The sequence below is a fragment of the Anguilla rostrata genome, chromosome 15, assembly GCF_018555375.3.
Source record: "Anguilla rostrata isolate EN2019 chromosome 15, ASM1855537v3, whole genome shotgun sequence".
Lineage (NCBI taxonomy): Eukaryota > Metazoa > Chordata > Actinopteri > Anguilliformes > Anguillidae > Anguilla > Anguilla rostrata.
Window position 1 is genome coordinate 17,424,908 of NC_057947.1, and position 20,491 is coordinate 17,445,398.

Sequence of the window (20,491 nt, forward strand, 5' to 3'; positions counted from 1 at the left end):
GGTAATCCGCATTAGGAGTGAAGGAAAGGGAGCTGTGTACTGTGGTGCATACCAAAGGAAAATGTATTCATAAAAATGTATTTTAGTAAAGGTATAAGCATGGGGCCATGGAACTATCGCCGATGGATTTCTATACACACAGAAATGTACGACCGCATGTTGTAGAAAGCAGAACGTGTGTGTCCCTCCACCCCCCATTACCACATACACAGACACACACACGCACGCACATTGTCCATGCAACAGCTGCAAATTAGACTGAAATTGACAGCTGATGTGTGGCCATATGGTTGCCATGACACCAGATTGGGACCTTACGGTGGCCCCACTACACTCTCTCTCTCTCTCGATCTCTCTCTCTCCCTCTCAGTCACACACACTTTCTTTCTCTTGGGATTCTTCTCCGAAACACGTGGTGTGCACACAAAAGAGGGGGCGGAGGAGACCCAATCATACATGTGCGCAGAGAGGAAGCTACGGGTGCTCGGACGGCCATCAGGCACATGGTTGCCTTTTGATTATTTGTTTTACATTATATGAAAGCCAAAATACAAAACAGTCACTGACTAGTTTGGATGTGCGTTGACTATCAGTGGATCAAATAGTTCATGAAGTCCCAGTGCCTAGAAGCTCCAGTTCATATAAATAAGCAACATTGTTAATAAGAGATCGGAATCTGGACTGTTCGGTCGAGTTTGTCAAACGCTTCCATGACTCAATCAAATCTCCAGTGGCTTTTTAACCTCGCCTAGCTCTGATCTAATGTCAGGAAAGAGGGTTCCCGTCACCACGGCTGTCACTCAAAGATCAACGCGACCGGACAGCTTTGGGGCGGTGGGGTTAAGCTTTTCGTCTGACTCCATTTTGTAATTTTACACTTACATCTGGGTACCTCTCTCCTCTTCCAGAGTCAGTTGTAACAGGGTCCAGGTGGGTTCAGATCATTACCCTGGTAACGGCAGTATTGGCAGGAACCTGCTGTGCTGGAGCTGATCATTCAACCCCTGCCCAGAAACTGTATTAAACACACCAATGAGGATTTCAAACAGACAGCAGTACATTTTTCATCAATGCACAGTTCTTGAGAAAAGAAAAGCTGGTTGTATGACCAGGAATAATACCAATAAAGAATTTCTGCACGGGAGTGCTGATCAGGTTTTCCCTGTCTTGACTATGCTGGAAAAAGTTACTCTTAAATATTATTTTACTCACTTCTTTCACTATACCTTTATGAATTGCTAAAAAGAAAGAAAATTTAATTTAAATTAAATGTTTCCCACAGTAATTTATCAAAATGTCAACAACTGCAACTTGGATAAGAAAGCAGAAAATGTTGAAGTTAATTAACAAAACTAATTCCACACTTCTCAAAATGTTTTCGCTCAACCCAGTTAAAGGTGTTTTCAGCAGTACAGCTGGTATGCCAGTAGGGAGCGCTGTTTCCTGTAGACCAATTAAAATTCAAGCCTCTCAATGCAATGAGAGGCCTTTTGCTCCAGGAGATGTTTTCGTGTTTGCATGTTTTCAAATTGGATGTTAAAATATGTCAGCACCAAGGTACCATGGCTCCTATCCAAACAAGCATTTACCAAATAGTAGTTTTAATTCCAATGGTAAGGTCAAATTCCTACACTGGCTATGTACATCTGGATATCCAATCCTCCCTTTAGTGAACTGGTTGACTCTGCCCCATTTATTCTACACCCACATTCATTCTGTTTATGGCCATGGTTCCCAGCCCGGTTCCAGGAGATCATATGTGCCTGTAGAGTCATCACTCCACCTTAATTGCACACTGATTATGCAGACTTTTAGTGGAATTCACACTAGCAGTTGAATCGAGTTTCTCTGCCTATGAACTCTTGTAGATACGGTGTAATCGAAGTTAACAAAGCCGAGTCTTTTTTCAAACAGGATTGCAACCAGGATTGAATGCCTCATAAAACTAACAAGCAAGGAAAGGGTAACACAAACTGTTCTCTTTGAAACATGGTTATGGGTAACCAGGAAGAACCTTGTTCACCTGTGTTTGCCAGGAAATGCACCACAGCATTGACTGTTTAAACCAGGGGGTGTCAGTGTCCTGACCTGGGGGGACAGTTTTTGTGCTGATTTCAGCGCTTAAGTGATTGGCTAAAGAGTGTGCACACCTTGTTTCCGAGGCATAGACTGATTGAAAGGAAACCACAAAAAACCCAGAGATGCTTGTGGCGCTTCTGTACTTGAGTTTGACACCCCTGGGTTAAACACGTAACCTGTTTATTTTGGATAGAATGAACACTAGAAATAGAAACTGCCTGCAGTGCACTATTTATTCTCTATTGACTGCAAAGTGCTTTGAACGCCTCTGCAAGAAGCCTTGTATAAAGTTAGGATGAGGAGGAGGTGGATGCCTCTGCTGCTGCTGCTGCTGAAATTATTATTATTATTATTATTATTATTATTACATAGTGCTGCCCTAAGGATATATCCTACTGTCTTCTGCAGCTCTGGAAAAAAGTAAGAGACAACCCCATATTTAAAAAAAAGATTTGGTGTTACTTCAAATGTTTAGCAAATACATTGTTATTTTCATTCATTCATTTATGGGTATAAACTTGTTCCGTTTGCATTGTTCAATGTATAACAACACTATTTTCCCCAGTTGCTCATTTCTGGCAATAAATGTTCGGAATGACAACATTTTGTTTGGAATTACAATCAAATGTGGTTAATAGTTCATGAAAAAATATCAATTTTACACAGGTACATACCCATACACTGTGGAACTGAAATTTGATCTCACCTCTCTCATTTTGTCTAGAGCTGTGCACCACAGTGGACTGCGGCTGCAGGAACCCTGAAAAACTCACCAGGAAAACGGAAGATGAGGAGACAGCAGAAAAGGAAAAGGGTATTTTTAACAGACAGAACGCGGTGAAACGTATTCTCTGAAGGTGGGAGGCTGACTGCAGAGCTGCTGACGAGTTTCTCAGGGGATGCTTTACAGAAACATCCTTGAGTCTATTTAAAACAGACCCACACCCGCACTCCCACCCCTATAACCCTCCCTAGAGGCACGGGCCCCCTGCTGAGGCAGAAGGCTAATCAGAGATCAACTCTCATTCCCGTTTCAAAGATGAGTGACAAGGGCATCCTTTCACAGATACAGGTTAAATGAAGACCCTCCTCCCACCCCAAAATCTCAATTTTTAATCAAAATAAAAAAAATAATTTAACTAAGTTGATGAGCTCACAATTTCCCAGTGTAATATTCAAAAGCATTAGAAGGGGAACTATCAGTTGTTCACTACACACATTAGTGATACAAATCATTTATGTATTTCCATTCAAACGGACCATTGGACGGACTGAATTTGATTAGTTTATTCCTGCGTGTAAGATGCAAATGATAACACATCACACACATCAGTGAGAAGACAGCAAGTGCAAAAATAAAAAATATGAGGGCGTCTGTGGAGTATCCAGAGGATGCGTACTGTACCTTCTTCTGCTGTGAGGAGCCTTATGGTTTGGATCAAATCCGCGCTGCACTGGCACGCAAACTGGCAACGGTCAGCACCTCTCGCACTGTCGCCCTGCCCAGTAGCTGCATAGCCCAACTGCTATGTAGAGCGGAAAAAGAGCAGCGCTGCTAGAATGGATTTCAAAGGACCAGTGTGGCGGTGGGAGCTGAAAGATGATGTTGCAGGGTTGGGATGAAGCCTACAATTCTGACTAGCAATTCCAGTTGGAAATGGAAAGACAAATAGGAAGTGGGAGCAAAATGTTTCAATTTGTTTCCCAAATCGGGTTCTACACGTAAGCCCAGCCCGTCGCTGGTACACTCCCTGTCGATTTGGAGAGTGCAGACCAGCACCAGGTCCATAGGAACAGCGTCACAACGCTACCAAGGAGGAGCACAGGTCTCAACCTCTCTGTTCTACTGACCACAGGGAACAGACTGAGCTCCTCTAAGAAGCCAGAGTACAAAAGGAGAAACTGTCTGATCTCTGTGCAGCAAAAGGAAAGTGCTTCAGCGAGGTTTCAATGTTCCTGTGGATAATCGGCATGCGCTCAGTTTTCCTTAGTTCCAGCTTTGGGCTCTCTCTCTCACGAGCACACAGCTGAGGACGATGGCAAACGGCCAATAGCACTGCAGCTGCTGTGGGTGGGCGGGGAGACACAAGCAGCAGTCGTACTGAGCCAGTCAGCAACCTGTTGCCAACATATTGAAACAGTTGGTCCTGGTGGTGTTGGGCAGTGAAACAGGGGGATTGTGGGAACAGGGAACAGGTTTTTTTTTCTCCCCTAAATGATTAGCTAGTTTTATGGAACCACACAACTGTGTGTACATGTGTGTAACAGGGAATGCGTAAAGCTACTCAAAAAGAGAAGCCAAGAAGCCATGGTGAAGCAGTTAGGGAGGGAGAGGGAGAGAGGGGAGAATAGAAGCCTGTCTGTGGACCAGACACTGATTTGCCGTGACCCTCCGACCTCCAAAAAAAACGACCCGCACTGAGACTGTGGTGTTGAAGACGTCATTTATTGTTCAGGTGCCAAACAAAAGCGTGTCACCAGTCAGTCAGGGTGGGGAAGAGTAAATGTTCACATAAAAAAATATAAAATCAACAATGAAAATGGCAACAAGGTTGGCTCCTCTCCCCCAATCCCCCCCCCCTCCCTCCACCACTCAGGTGCAGCCCAGGGCTCTCACGCGTCAGAGTCAGTCATAGAATCCGCATAACGCGGTCCACAGCACACCCATGTTCTGCCATTAACTACCCATGCGTACGGTCGACAATCCCATTTGAACATAGTCTAAATAGCTCAATCCTTTCCGTACAAAATATTTACACATTTGCAGCTTAGCATTTCTCCTAACTGTTGTTATAGTGTCATAATTATGATTAAACCGTGCGTACGGTTCATCTGAATATTCAGTACACAGGGTGAAACCTCGACGTGATTAGATTGTTGTAGTTTGCACAAACAAACACTTGTTGCAGCCTGCTAACTGCTGTCAGTTTATTAGCCAATCGGAACATATGTAAAGGAAAAGAAAACCTGCTGGAATCTCCCCTGATAAACGTATGTATCCTGAAGTCAGGACATGATTGAATACTGACCAAATGGGAGCTCTGTACTGTTTGGATTAAAACCAGAGCTGCCAGATTTGCAGATCGATTGTGAAACTGAGGAAAGAAGACCCTAGGGCAGGACCTCTGGTTCATGTGCTGTCTTTAAAAAAAGGACTTCTAGAAAGAAAGGGAGGAAGAAGAGAAATAAGCAACACAACACAATCATGACTTTCAATCAAAACAGCGTTTTCTTCCTTTGTTTTTCCCTTCTGTTCATTTCATTCCTGTGAAAAATAAAAAAAGGAAGGAGGATGACCTCCTGAGATGAGGGGCTTCTTCCTTCTAGCAAAACAAATTCGACCGATCGCCCATCACTGTTAAACAGGGTTATGGGGGGTTATCTGCTCTCATTGGTCAGAGTGGGCCAAATAAGAAAAAGAGCAGAAAGTAGCCAAAATCCGTAACAAAAGTAGTAACAAAATCTGATTAAATAAAAACCTGACAATAAAAAAAATAAACCAATTAAAATATGCATTAAAACTATTTAAGAGAATGCAAGCAAGTCACACTGCAGAATGGAATTTAAAAACAAATTTAAAAAAATAAAAAAAACTTTGGTTATCTGGTGATGGCCCAAAAGCCAAAAGACCAAAAACTGCGTACCAGAGGGTTTTTAAAAATGGGTGTGTGAGGTGAACCAATTTCCATACTACCAGGCCCTTCCTACTACTGCCGTTTCCTTCGCCTTCCAACACGGTACCAACATCAAAATTACTGCTTATAACTGCTTATAATGCATCGTAGAGGAATCCATCATGCAACCACCATTTTGTTTCTTGTTCATTTTTTTTTGTTACGTTCATACAGATGATCCCATGCTGGGGTTCCCAGTTTGACCTCCCCTCCCCTCCCCTCCTCTGCTCTCCCCCTCCCCCTCCCCCTCCCCAGGGGCGGGGCTATTGTATATTGCAGGAGGAGCAGCAGGGCTCGTCCTTGTCCGGCTGGGCCGCGTAGTCCATCTGCCGCACGATCTCGGCGAACAGTTCGTCCACCATGGTCTTGCTCTTGGCCGACGTCTCCATGAAGGGGCAGCCCCACTCCTCGGCCAGGGCCTGCCCCTCCCCCGACGACACCTCCCGCTCACTCTCCAGGTCCACCTTGTTCCCCACCAGGATCACCGGCACCTTCTCGTACCTGAAAGGCACACAGAAAAACACAAACAAGCTTCATAAATGGCACTTTACATTACCACGCAATAACACTCAGGCTAATGCAATCTCTGCAATCACTCCACCCACACACCTCTCCCACCGCACAGTTAGAACCAGGCTGGCTCATTACACCATTTTCCCAGTGAAGAGCCGATAGAGGAAAAAAATTCATATATGCTTTACGGCTAACACAAACTGGCAGAGTCTGGAATTAGTGGAGATTAAAAAGTCTAGAATGTTGCACATGGTTTCTATAGTCACAAGTCAAATGCCAAAGTCTGTTTTGTGGTTTTATAAAGGAGAACAGACAGTCCAGCCACTTTATGTAGGGCTATTTTTTTCACTCTAGTACCCAGAGGGCCACAGACAGAGATGGAAGCACAGTACAGAAAGTACTAAGGGAGTCCAACTCACAACAGCAAGATTAAACAGGAGAGAAGCGCTCAGGCCAGCATTAGCCCAATTAAGGCTGAGCTGACTCATCTCTCAGGCAGGCTTTAATGACTCAGCTCCAGACACAGGTCAATTAGCGCAATATTTAAGCCAGTACACTACACAACAGTCATGATAAATGTACAACTAACAACGTTATTTTTATGTATGAAATACAAAATACAAAATAAGTGGTTCTGATTTCCTGAGCAATGAGTGGTGATATACATATAGGCTATATAACAGCACTCATTGCCACAAACCTCGGTGACTGATCCAGGAGATCCCAGACAAGCATATTCCCTCCCACAATGTTTAGCCACTGTCTCTCCTCACACCACAGCTCAGAAATCAGGCTCACACACACATACCCAGACACACACACAGATGCACGCACACACACACACACACACACACACACACACACACACACACACTCACACGCACACACACTGAAACAGCCTCTTAAAAGTACGAGCCACCCATCAGCTGCTGAAAATGAGATTGTTTGACAGTGTTGTGGTTTCTGAAGCTGTAGGCCACACTAAACCTCGCTCCACTTTCCAAAGGCCCTTCCTTCAATTATGAAATATGTACGTCCATGAATTATTGACACCGAGAAGGGAAAAAAAAACTTGCGGGGACACAATCACACACCACCCTATCAGCTCAGGCATCAGGCTGGGAGCAGAGGTGGGGGGGGGGGGTGGAATTACAGCTCTGAAGCTGGGCAGAGAGATGACTCTCCAGAGAGAGGGCCAGGATGCACTGGACTGAGCAGAGCAGTGAACTAAGCTATATTAAAACCCAAAAAACTTACTTTGATGTGTTCTGACAACCGCCTCACTGAACTCTGACCCCTCCCCGGTCTCATTCCCATGAACACCACGGGGATTAGAACGGTGCACTGCTCGTGTCTGGAACAGCAGATAGCGGTCTGACAGACTGACAGGAGACCAAACGCGTGCGGGTTCAGCATTGTGTAAATATAAGGTTTTCCGCTGCCCTTTAAAGTCGGGGTAGGGATGCCTGGAAACTGGGATTTATGCTTTTTGGTTGTTGAACTCATTTGTCTCGGCAGGTGTCTGGTTCCTATAGAACACTTGCAGTAACTTGTAGCGAATGTGCGGTTAAGCAGTGTTACCACTTTACTCAGGAGGGCAGTCAGTCACGCACACCCTGAGCTGCACACTCTGTGGTTAGGAGGGTAATTTCCCAGGATTACCTTCAGTGACTGAGAGACTTCTCTGGAATGCTCATGTGACTGAAAGACAGAGAAGTAGCCTATAAAAGGCAAATGAAGGTGAAGGAGCTTCAGCCACTCACACAAAAACGTCACCGGGTTTTGTCCATTTAGTTCAACAGTCTGTTTATGTCCCTCATTTCAGTGGTTCCCAAACTTTCCAGGCCCAAGGCACCCCTGTAAATAATTTCCATTTCCGCAGCACCCCAAAATGCAGTTTGCAACACCTTACATTAGTGATAAAAAACAGCTCACACTACGTTGTAAATTTAGTGCAGTGGTTAGTGCGACAACACTCCCACTGGAAACCAGGGTTTCAGATTTTCTCCGTACGCATGTTTTCTCTCAGATTTACCAAACAGCAAGTACAACGTGTTTCTCATGATAAATCTGTGACCAGATGAAATCAGTGTAAATGTTTGCTCACATGAACACGTTTAGTTTCCACTCCTACATTCACCAGAAACGGTCAGAAAACACCCACAAGTAACCTGTTTAGCATTTACATATCCCTGTTCATATCCTATCCATAAGGCATATCCAAAGAATGTCGAAAAAGGAAATTTCTCAAACTGCAAAACTGAAACTTTAATTGTTCATAAGAGAACGAAATCCTCTGAGAACACCACTGATGCTGTCAGTTCAGAGGTGTGCACATTACAACAAATAAGTGGTCTACAGTTTGGCACGGACATTTTCGGGGCACCCCAGGAGGGATCTCATGACTCCCCAGGGTGCCGCGGCTGCCCCTTTAAAACGCTGTCTAATTTACTAATTGAGATTCTAGAATTTCATGTCGCACAGTTTTAATAAAGCATGGCCCCTCACACAAAGGTTAAAAACAGTTCACATATGCACAATGAAGACAGACATGCATACACACACACACACACACACACACAGAATCTCACTATGGAAGGACCCATCACTGAGGTTGTGACTCTACCATGTACTGTTTGAACAGGACACGGTCGCTACTGCTAAATTATGCAGTCCACCATTAGAGTGCAAATGTCCTCTGGTAAAAGCCTCATTACTGGAGCGAGTCTGAGGAGCAGAGAGCCCCACCCTGTCTCTTAATCCTGGTACGGGATGCCACGCCCACTGCATGCTGGGATATGAGCACTGAACTGCCTGCCAGGTGGTCCCGTTCCCCCCAGGGGTGGGCCCAGCTGAGCCAGACGGGAACTGTAGATGAACACAGGTCCTGCGCATCAAGCAGCTCAACATTACCACATCCCATGCTAGCTTGTGTGTGTGTGCTGAAATGACACACTGCTTGCATTGAGGCTTTCAGTAAGCCTGTCCCTCAGGTGTGCTTGATGAAAGAGCACTCAGCCATGCTTGTAACCTGCAGCCTGACTGTCCCCTGCTCTCCTGACTGAGGCTATGACCTCCTGTGACTCAATTTCCCATCAGCCCTAAAACCAGCCAACAGAACTGCCCAGACAGACGCAGTAAAAAATCTGCAGCAAGATCAAGATAGACATGTCTAAGGCTAGGGCTACAAATGATCTGTCAGGATTACAGACAGAGACCAACTGAACACAACTAGGAAATTGGAAATAAAAAAGGTTTTAAGTTTTTAAAAAACACTGCTATTATTGTGATGAGAAAGAAATGGTCTGCAGTCACAGTTAACCCAAACTAAGCTTCAGAAGGTCTTCCCTGCTCTCCTAATGAGAACTCGCATATTCCCCCGTCATACATCTATTCCTCCTTCCCAGACAAACTCTGTCACTCTTTGCACAATGTGCAATGTCACGCCAGTCTCCCGGAAACTGGGCGCAAGACGCGGTCTCCAGGCCTTTCGGCTGACTCAGAGCCCCGTCACCCCCCCGGCCCCGCTCCCTCTGAGACAGGAGAGCAGGTGCGCCTCGTACCCGAGGTCAGGTCCGCCCGCGTCCCAGAGCCGCGGTCTCTGAAGCAGCCGGCCGTGAGAGCACCAGCAGGGGGCCGGGGTGGATTTACAACCCCTCCACCGACGGAGTGGAGAACGGAGGACACGGGACGGGACGGGGCGTGCCTGAGGGGGTTTCGGATGATTCAGGAACGCGGGGGCCCCCGGACCTGCTCCACAGCCCTCCTGAGAAATGGAGACGGCCAACTGGCTCAGAGCTGCTGACGTGGAAACGCAAATCCTCCCACCGGTGGCACACTGGGCCTGGGGCCGGGCTGAGCAGAAGCACCCAGGAGTTTGAGCACTCAGACGCCGTGATTACAAACACCCACATCTGCTCCTCTCACACATTTCCCTCCATTCGTTAACAGGCTGGATGCTCCAGCCAATAGGAAGGAGCGCATGCCAGTCTCAGAGGCACCTCCCCCCTCATTCACACTCCATGCATTGCTCCCTCCCCATCCTGAGTGCTACTATTTACACACGTTAGTGGCTCAGGACCTACATGCACCAAGGACACCTGCATACGCACCTGCAACCATGTAACCCATTGATACGCACTGTGTATGTATACAACTATTCACAACTATGTAACATATTGACACATACTGAGTATACCCCTATTCAAATGCAAGCAACGCAGCGATAATACATGTAATGCACTGCATACATCTCTAGTCACATAAATGCACACTGATACACATTGTGTTTACATCAACTCACAACCATGTAACACACTAATACACACCTACTTTGATGAACAAATGCGCAGTGTACACCTCTAGCCCCTGGAGTCACCCTCCACAATACCGTACACTTTAACACTTTCCATTGACAACTAAATACTCAGTAACTTACTGTCACACAAGAAAATGAGCCCACATATTGGGGGTTCACAGGAAAAACTTCCACAGAACAGCTGCTGAACGGTCCACACGCACTCCAGCCCTGACTGCAGGAATGCTGGCTCACTGCCCAGCCCACATCAGCCTGGCAGCCAACAGAACGCAAAGGGAAAATCCTGCCCTGCTTTTTTGGGCCTTATATTCCCCGCCCCCCCCCGTATTACACAGCGAAGTGTGAGAACAGAGAGGAGGAGGATGAGGAGGAGGACGGTGTTACCTGCCGCAGTAACTGCAGTGCGGTCATTACCGCCATATTAATTAAGGCTCCGCCCACATGTCCGGCTTCCCGCCTTCCTGAGCGCGCGCGGGGCCCGGCGAGGTTTAACGGCTCTTATCTGGTATTAATCAGCGCGGTTAGAGCCGGACCCCCGCCCCCCCAACCCCGTCCACCCCCACGTCCCCCTCCAGAGACTCCGTGGGTCCCACGTCCTTCGCCAGCAGGGCTCCAGGCATCTCTGGGAATTCTGGCTGCAGGAGTTCCCCAGGCCCTCTTAAACATTCTGCAGCGTCCAGTCATTTTTGGGAGAAACATTTGCACTGTGCTCCCCAAGAAGACGGGGAGGGGGAAGGGGGGGTTTCTGGGAGGTGAACACATTCTGACGAAGGCAAAAGCACTTATCTGGAGCAGCTCTGTCAGTGCGCGCCTCAGTCATCTCCATGGCTGCAGAACCGCGGTAAAGACCTTCTGTAGCTCGAGAGCTGGCAATTAGGGGAAACTCTAAAGCCCCGTTCAGCAGCGATATCATTCGTGTGTTTTATTACCAACGAAACGGCCGCCATCCGCTATTTGTTTAGAATTCAACAGAGCGGTTATCTGCTTTGCAAATGTCCTCTCCGTGGAACCCGTGGTTTGGCGATTGGCGATTCACTGAATGAGTCACACTTCATTCATTCAATCAATCAGAAGACTGATATTACCCCAGTCTGATTTAAATTATCAGAAAAAAACAATAGGGAAAACCATACACAAAGTCTCCATAGCAGAGAGTTTTATAACTATATTTATTATAAAAATAAAAAATGCTCACAGACATAAACACGTAGAGAGAAAAGGTCAAACTTTCTAAAAAACGTTTTTGGGAATAAATCCTGAGGTGGAGGTGACTGGGGAACAGGGATTAGGGAACCAGACACCACAGATAGCCTGATGTTTGGATGAGGAGTCTAGGCCTGTTGATAAAACATTATCTGTGAATAAAAGATCAATGAGTGCCTAATGGGTGTATCACTTTGGACTTTCCCTAATCAAATTACAGCCCACGCAAAAACCTCCCAGGGGAACTGTGGTTCCTGCCTCGGCCATTTGGGTGAGCGTGTTTCTGAAGAAATGCAGGCACTCTCCTGCCTCCACCTGCATTTTACACCAACGCACAGTAAGACATGTATGCGGTCACTGCCTGTGTTCTTCTGTCTCAGACACATACGCACGCACATGTGCACTCAATGCCTATGTTCTTCTCTCTCTTAGACATATGCATGCACACAAGCACATGTGCGCGCACGCACACACTCTCTCAGTCAAGTCTGTCTTGTAGTTCAAGTCCAAATACTGGGCTTTTCTCTTCATTATTATTAAGGGTCTTCGATCCCACTGCAGAAAACAGCACAGCTCACCAGGTTCACGTGCGGCAGACTTCAAACCGCCAGAGCAACTGTTACACTGCATCTCAACATCACTGGCACCTACAAGTCTTTCCTTAAAAAGGAAACGCATAGGGGAGGTAATGGAACGCATGTAACTCAGAGGCACTGAAAGGGAGAGCCAGACCTCTGCTTTTACAATCATCTCCAGTCCCAGGATAAACTGCAGAAAACCGGAGGCACTGAATTTTCCACAGAATTTTCTTTGGAGTGGAGTATTGCCATGTCTCCCCTTGTGACTAGATAGCATTATAAGCTGGCTCACTGCAATGTAGCTGTCCTTAACCTAACTCTGGTCCTGGAGAACTCATCTGTCAAAAGTAAACATTCCCTCTCAACTGACGTAATGTTTACATCAGTGTTCTCATGAACTCCTGATAGCCCCCCCAAAAAAAGAAAGATAGCTAGGAGTCACTGTTCAGATCAAAGATGCCAGTGCCAAAGACTGCTCCTTAATACTACTTTCCAACAGTACATCCCAAATTCTCTCTTCAGTATAAGAGAACTCTGAGACATCCAGACCCCAAAACTGCTCCTCGGCGTTACTCTCCATCACAAATCGGCGTTAACACTCTTGAATACTACTCCAACACTACTACTCAGCACAGTTCTTCCGCACATTCGCCATAGTGGAAACCATCACTACGCTGAACAGCGAGTCGCTGGACCTGCATTTCTGAAATGCCTTCTGATCCAGAGCTGCTTTAAGCAAACGTGTAAAATTACAGCCAGAGTGCTGAGAGAGATACAGCAGAGCAAACTTACATGTCCCGAGGAGACAAACTGAGCAAAATAAATTAAAGAAATATCTGGACCAAAAAAACACAATTATAAAAAGGCAGCCACTAACACACACAAATCTAACAGAAACTCTGCTGTGAGCAGTGATGGGGAGAGGGTTGGTATTGTCCTATGGAAGGCAGTTCCGAACAGGCCCAATGACGCACTGAGGGTCAGAGGGTGTTCGGGCGTGTTGACGGGTGACAGTTTGCTGTGGGGACACCATGATGCGCACTGGAAGTTTGCTGCTTTTCGGCTGTGCCGTCCATCACAGCTTCTCTCTCACAGTGTAAATGTGTCTGCCCTGCCCAGACACTCACACACACACACACAGCCCTGTCCAGACACTCACACACACACACAGCCCTGTCCAGACACTCACACACACACAAAATTACTCTGTTAATGTAAATGGTGAATTGCTATCAGAAACTGAGTGACACAGCAGAATGGTGTGATTTGTGATTACATGTGAAAAGCTGTCCATCAGTAAACAGGCTCTTAAAACTTTGAGTTTTTAAAGTCATGTATGAATTGACACTTATGACAGTGAACAAGCGGCAGAAATGACAGCAGGTCAGGACAACACTGCTTGACAAATGTGCTCACACATTATATCTGGTCAAGTAATTATAATGTGCTAGAGTAAAAAATAAAAATAAAAACTCCTTACCTGGACACTTCACAGGGAAATGTCAGTCCCATCCTGTTCATTAAACAGTCTCTTTTTCCCTGAGCAAAGCAAGCTCCACTGTTCCTTATTTTAGGCTAGTCCCTGTGAAGTGTCTGGGTAAGGAGTTTTTTTTTTACTGTAGTCTGTTGAGCTGTTGAGCACCTATCCAGTCCTCTTTATTTAGCTGGCTTGAAGCACGTTGGGCATCTTAATCATAATGTACATGCACTCTGTGGCCGTCCAGAACAAGAGAATAGGGTGCTGTGCATGGCTGGTGTTTAGCATGTCTGATAGGTGGTATGCATTAGATTAGATATAATATACATTAGATTAAGAGGTGTACATTAGATTAGATATAATATACATTAGATTAAGTGGTATACATTAGATTAGACCTACTATATATTAGATAAGATATACTAGTTATATTTTATTGCCAAATTTCTCTATGCCACTTTCCATTATTTACAGGCCAAATCAACATCAAATAACGTTTCATTTATGATTGAAGAAAGTGCATGAAATTATTTGGTGCAATGTATCTGTACTAAGTTGTACTGTGTGTGCGTGTGCATTTGTGTTTGTTCCTGTGCATAAACCTTTCTATATTTTAAATACATGCTATTGCTTTGTATAATTCTCCCACATGAATACTCTTATTCAGACATTTTATACGTATAAGGTCTTTGTACAAGGCTTGTCTAAAATTTTTATCTTTCTATTAGTATTAACACAATTGATTTTGTCCTTGAAACATGCACGTTTTGCTGAAATATGCCTTAAGAAACATTCTCATTTACACAGTCAAATCAATATAATGGTAGTCTTGGAAAAAATACAACGTTATGGTCTCCATCTTAAATCGGATTAAAACTAATTCAGTTTTGATCACGACTTTCAACTTTGTGGTCTTGGTCTTTGAACAAGACATTAATAGCTAACAATTGAGTTAAGATTCAGCGGAGATGGCCTTGACTCCAGCCCAGACACGTGCAGCAGCTGTGTGTGCATTACACTGTCCTCATCTACACACACCACAGCGGTGCCGTGCAAAACGCACTCAACTTGCACAGAGGCGGAAAGGAACAGAAAGGGGACGGGGGATTTTGGTCAGTTAATTAAATCAATAAGGCGTCTAAACGGAGACCAAGAAAATCAAATGCTGGCAGAAAGGCATTCTGCAACGCCAGTGGTTTTTATCCCTACGCAGAGGGGAACCGCTGTGCTCACAATTTATTCGCTCCCAAATCTGTAGCTGCTGGGAACACACACCGCACCCCCGAGCTCATTCTTATGCACCCCCCCTCCCACGATCCCGTTGCCAAAAGTCAAACTCTGCTTTAGCTTATTATAGGCTAATGGGAGCCTGATGTTTCTTTGGCTCCAAACAGAGCACATACCCTTTAGGATCTGGTGAGTGAGCAAACCTTCAACACTGAGCCTGAGGAACAGAAGGAAAGTTTTCATTCTCTCACAGATGTTTTGATATATGGAGCATGTGTGCTGGTGTGTATGTGTGTGTGTGTGTGTGTGCGTGTGTGTGTTCATATGTGTGCGTAAAGATATGTCAAAAAGATGTTACAATCAAGTGGTCACAGGTGTGTGAATGCGGGCACTTCTTTTTATGTGTGTGTGAATGAGTGCCTTTGTGTGTGCAAATGTGTTTGTATGTGCGTATATGAATAAGCCCTATGAAAGCTGTGATAGAAATTAAATCCACTATCATTATTACAAGTATTACCTTTTCATTGTGCCATTTAACTGCTTTCCTGAGGTGGTCACGCACAAAGGATTTGCATACAAATGAACAAAGGCTCGTCTTATCTGTCTAATGAGAGAGCAAAATCACACCCAGAGACATGAGGAACGGGATATGGTCTGTACACACCAGCACACACATTTCAAAGCAATGTCTGCAAATGGTGACCTTCGACCTCCGGTTGACTCAGCTCCTGGCACATAATGGCAGCGCTGGCCTACACGCATCAGAGTACACAGTCATCACACTGAAAGCTCACGGTTTCCTTCCTGTTCTGTCCTCAGTCTCAGGGATGCAGAACGTTCCGAGCTCCAAGATTGGCCGTTTCTAGTCATATGAGCTGAGGAGGCGTGGCCAAAGGAGCACAGAAATGTACATGTGTTAACACAGCAGCCGTGGGGCTTTTACACTGGTGTGGTGTGCCATCTTATACAGGCTTCTGGTACTGTGATTTACTCTTCAAAGAAAGGGAAGTAGTCACACCAATTCATGAAGTGAAAACTATTTTTGAGTCAGAACCCAGCCTATGGTGATCTGTGGTGACATACAGTGCCTTGAAAAAGTATTTGCTCCCTTAAAGATTTCCTCTATTTAGGCATATTTGTCAATTAAATTTGGTTAATTGGTTAATTGACTAAGGGCGTAAATACTTTATCACATGGGTGATAAGGGTGTTTGATAACTTTTTTCATTAAATAATGAAATAATCATAAATAATAATAATTTAGAAAATGTGTGTCGTGTTTACTTGGGTACCCTTTGTCTAATATCACACTTTGTCTAAAGCTCTGAAACCATTCAGTGTGACAAAGGAGCAATAATACTTTTTAACGGCACTGTATGGACAACCAAAAGGTCAGCAGTGTTTATGTGTCAGCTACCTGCAACACCTTCACTGCGCAAAACACACGTTTGCTCTGGCATTTCAGATGTGGGGCAACGCTAGCGTTTAATCCACAGCATGGAGCTGTGAATGTGGTGAAACGCTAATGCATCGACTCCACAGAATGAGGTCCACACACAGCACTCACTCCTGGCATTTAACAGTTCTCTTTGGGCAATGCCATTACCCCCAATGAATAAGAGATGCAGAATGTAACTCACCTCGTTAACATTTTTACACTCCGCTGAGGAAAATCACCCTGCGCTCATTCTTAGCTGTGAATGGCTGTTTTGCACAGGAAGTTTCCCGTAAATACGTCAGTTAGTGTTTAAATGTGAGCCCCACCACCACCGCCACAAAGCAGCTTACATTGACTAAATACAGCAAATACATATGTAACATGGTACACAGGGGTCACTCACACTCACACCCTCACACACACAGGCAAACAGTACTGAGAATCACACGGGCAGCATTTACCAATAGCATCAGGGGATCACAGCAGAACAGCAGGTTGAGCCATTTTGCATGGGAAGCCTTGACCTGTCAAACGCACCTCAAGCAAAGAGCATTCCTGACAGTGTGTGCAAAATTAAAATGCTCCCAACTGCAGCTGATGGATATTAGAGCTGTTCTGTTCTTTCCCAACTCCCAGTCCAGCTTACTCCTGTTAATGAAGCGCACTAATGCGCTGCCATCCTGCAGAGGACATTCAGCCGTGGCACACTCCTGTGGAAACCCAGGGGACCCAGAGAATTTCTCAGGGCACGCAGAGGGTTTTGTGGCAGTTTCTGATGATCTGCACTTAACACGGACTGGCTGACATAATGTTCTCTGTGAAAGGGGCCAGCCACCCAGATCATTTGCACCAGTGAATCTGCAGTTCATCCGCACTTATTCCCCTAATAACTAGCAGTGTTGCTTCAGTCAAACTAGACCGGCATCCTGGGTACTGTAAGGGCTAATTGTATTCTAAGCTAGGGGCTGTTACATTCTACTGTAGGGGCCTGCTGCATTCTACTGTAGGGGCCTGCTGCATTCTACTGTAGGGGCCTGCTGAATTCTACAGTAGGGGCCTGCTGAATTCTACAGTAGAGACATGCCACATTCTACTAACGGACAAAGCTGATGATGCATTAAACAACCCTGCCCAGTGGAGAATTACAGGGAGAGTGTACTGAAGCGCGGCACTGCAAACAGAGTGTAAATTCCTGTCTGCGAGCTCCTGGCTTCTGACACAAAGGGCTTGGGCCCCATTCCAGCGACTGTCACACAAACTAATCACATTCTAGTCAACACAAAACACTGTCGGATAGGCAGGTTCACTCTGACAAAGACTTTAAAGAGGACACAGCTATGGTGGCTCAAAAATCATCAGCCGGAATGCTCAAGAATATGCACAAGTCTGGTGTACAGTAACACAAAAAGAAATGTACCTGTGCACACATCAGACCTATATAATGCCAGAGAGTGTTTCCTGAACACTATAGCTCAGCACAAGATATGGGTTATATCAGTGGGCCTTTGTGGCGGCTGGAGCCGGGTCTGACGTCACTGGGAAAACGTCCTTTCCCAACGAAAGTCGTGATTGCACGGGAAAGGACCTTGGGAGGCTTTCTGTCCGATCCCCTGCACTCCAGAACAAGGTACCGCAACACTGAGCAGAGCAGGAATTATGCATTCTATAATTGAACACACACACACACTCAAAAGTGACAGACTAGCCTAGTTCTCCGACGCATTATTTGATTATCCATTTGTGATGGGTTTGTTTAAATAGCGTTTTCCTGTTGTAGGCTATAGTTGAATAGAACAGAGATCGTGCTTTTCTTCATACGTGCGTGTGACCACTTTCACTAAACGCGGGGCAGGATTTAACCAATAACATGTTCCATCTGCAGAACACATGTTTTCCAGAACACCTGACACCAGAGAGACGGTCTAAGGCACGCGACGGGCGCTTAGTGCTTTGCGTGTCTCCTTTATTTTCATTAGACAAATTCCTCCTTACCTTTTCACTCTTATGATCTGGTCCCTCATGGGTTTGATGTCTTGGAAGCTCTGCTGGTTGACGAGGCTGTAGACCAATATAAACCCCTGGCCGTTCTTAATGTATAGGTCCCTCATTGAGGCGAACTGTTCGGTCCCGGCGGTGTCCAGGATCTCCAACACCGAGGGGGACGAATCCACCTCGATTTCCTTGCGGTAAAAATCCTCGATCGTAGGATCATACTTCTCTATAAAGGTTCCCGTCACAAACTGCACTGTTAGGGCGGACTTTCCGACCCCACCACTGCCCAGGACCACAACTTTATACTCACGCATTGCACCCCTACGATGATTCCGTGAACGAAAAGCAAAAATTCTAATGCTCTATTGTCGACATTGAAATTTAAACAAAATAGCCCCCTGATTACCAATTCCAGTTAATCGTTGCGTTTCATTTCCCCGGGCAGACGGAAAAAAGAGGTAAAATTTCTTGCTACCTCTGCTTAGCTATGTGAAATAAACAACCAAAGCACAAAGAGTCTCAGTCGGAAAGTGGGCTTCATTGCAGAAATCTTCTCCGACAGACCCGACATTGATTAATATTTGGTTGCTAAAAGGCGCACGATTTGCAAATATATAGCCTATAAAAGGAAAACAAACAGCTTTGCAATTAATAACTTGTGCTTAATAATTTTCTAACATAACCATCGTAATGCATGGTTTAAAAAAACTTGCTGTGGCGAGGGCACTCCTAAGAAAAAAACCTGGATACACTGGACACTGAATTTTACCATTGGCCTTGGGCGTATTTTAGCAACGCATGCTAAACCAAACGCTAATAAAAGTTAGCTAATAATATAAGTTCCCAGTCCGTGTTTCTTTTCCATCCTCTTTCATCTCTCCGCGTCATTCTCACACCGATATACTACCGGCCGCCATACTCTCGGGTGGAGACCACCGCCGCGTAACCGATTTGGCTCATCCCGGCTTCCGTACCGAGGGGAAAGATGGGTCAGTTTAGCTTTGTGACAGACGTGCACACAGTCCAATAGCCGTCTCTATCCGCCATAAACTTCTCACACGGTGCCATGGCTCCCGCTCAACGACGCCCATTATGGGCTGGATTTCCGCTGGTACGATTTGACTTATGAAGTTCTGACATCGTCGGAAACCACAACCAATCGCGACCGCAGTTCAAGGATGTGTATCAGAGGTGGGGGAAAATGCGCCGGATGCTGTTGCTATGGTAACAGAAACAGCTGTGTTGCCACTGTACCTTAAATATAAGAGCTACAAGGTCGGTTTGTGTTCACAAGTGAGTGCCGAGGGTCGGTATAACTGAAACCGCAGTCCCAGTATAGCTAGCCTAATTGTGCTGGTTTGCTTATAAATAGCCTATAAATTAGGATCGGCTATAAATTGATGCAGTAGGCTACATCTGTGCTGAACTAGCTTAGCAACATAACGCCATATCAAGGGCCGACTCACATAGGCCATTGGAATGACGGCTTAACTAAATTTGTATTTCATACTCACTTAGAGGAATTTAGATACAATAAAAGTGGTCTATAAATAAATACACTAACACCCGATGAACGCACCGCCCGCAGACGTTCGCTGTTAACTGTGGTGTATTCAGTTGTTCCATTCAGTCCGACGCCGTCACATTTTTGCCTAAAAAAGATGGACGAATAAAGGGAGTTGACTGTTACCATTTCCTGGCTAACGCAGACTATTTGTGAACATTTGCGAGCGAGGGGGAAAAATAGCAACGTTCGCCTTGCTAGTTCTAGATTTAGTTTTCATGCGTGCTAATAGCTATTTGGAACTGTGGGTTGTGTGGATTGTAGGCTACAATTCTGATTTACTCTACACTACCTTGGGGCTGTTCACATATTCAGTGTAAAAAAATTTGGGTTGACTACCTACAAAAAAAATTGACTTTCAGAGACTCCCGAAGGGCACCTTTGACAAATTTCAACAGAAAATAAAGTTTGTAGGTATGATGTAGTATG

The 20,491-nt window shown here is 45.3% G+C and overlaps 1 protein-coding gene across 1 annotated transcript; it reads right to left on the reverse strand.

Moving 5' to 3' along the window:
- Positions 1 to 4,506: 4,506 nt before the first annotated feature.
- On the reverse strand, positions 4,507 to 19,513 carry LOC135241026 (ras-related protein Rap-2a-like). Its single transcript, XM_064311132.1, has 2 exons — positions 18,499 to 19,513; positions 4,507 to 6,254 (listed from the first exon to the last, which is right to left on the reverse strand). Exons 1-2 carry the CDS (start codon positions 18,810 to 18,812, stop codon positions 6,017 to 6,019), a joined length of 552 nt encoding a protein of 183 aa, XP_064167202.1. The 5' UTR covers positions 18,813 to 19,513; the 3' UTR covers positions 4,507 to 6,016.
- Positions 19,514 to 20,491: the final 978 nt, after the last annotated feature.

What these genes read in the sequence shown, in the direction of transcription:
- LOC135241026 (XM_064311132.1), bottom strand. Translation starts at nt 18,812, where the DNA reads ATGCGTGAGTATAAAGTTGTGGTCCTGGGCAGTGGTGGGGTCGGAAAG. An exon ending in CAGATCATAAGAGTGAAAAG is followed by an intron (nt 6,255 to 18,498) that starts GTAAGGAGGAAT and finishes TGTGCCTTTCAG; the next exon opens with GTACGAGAAGGTGCCGGTGA.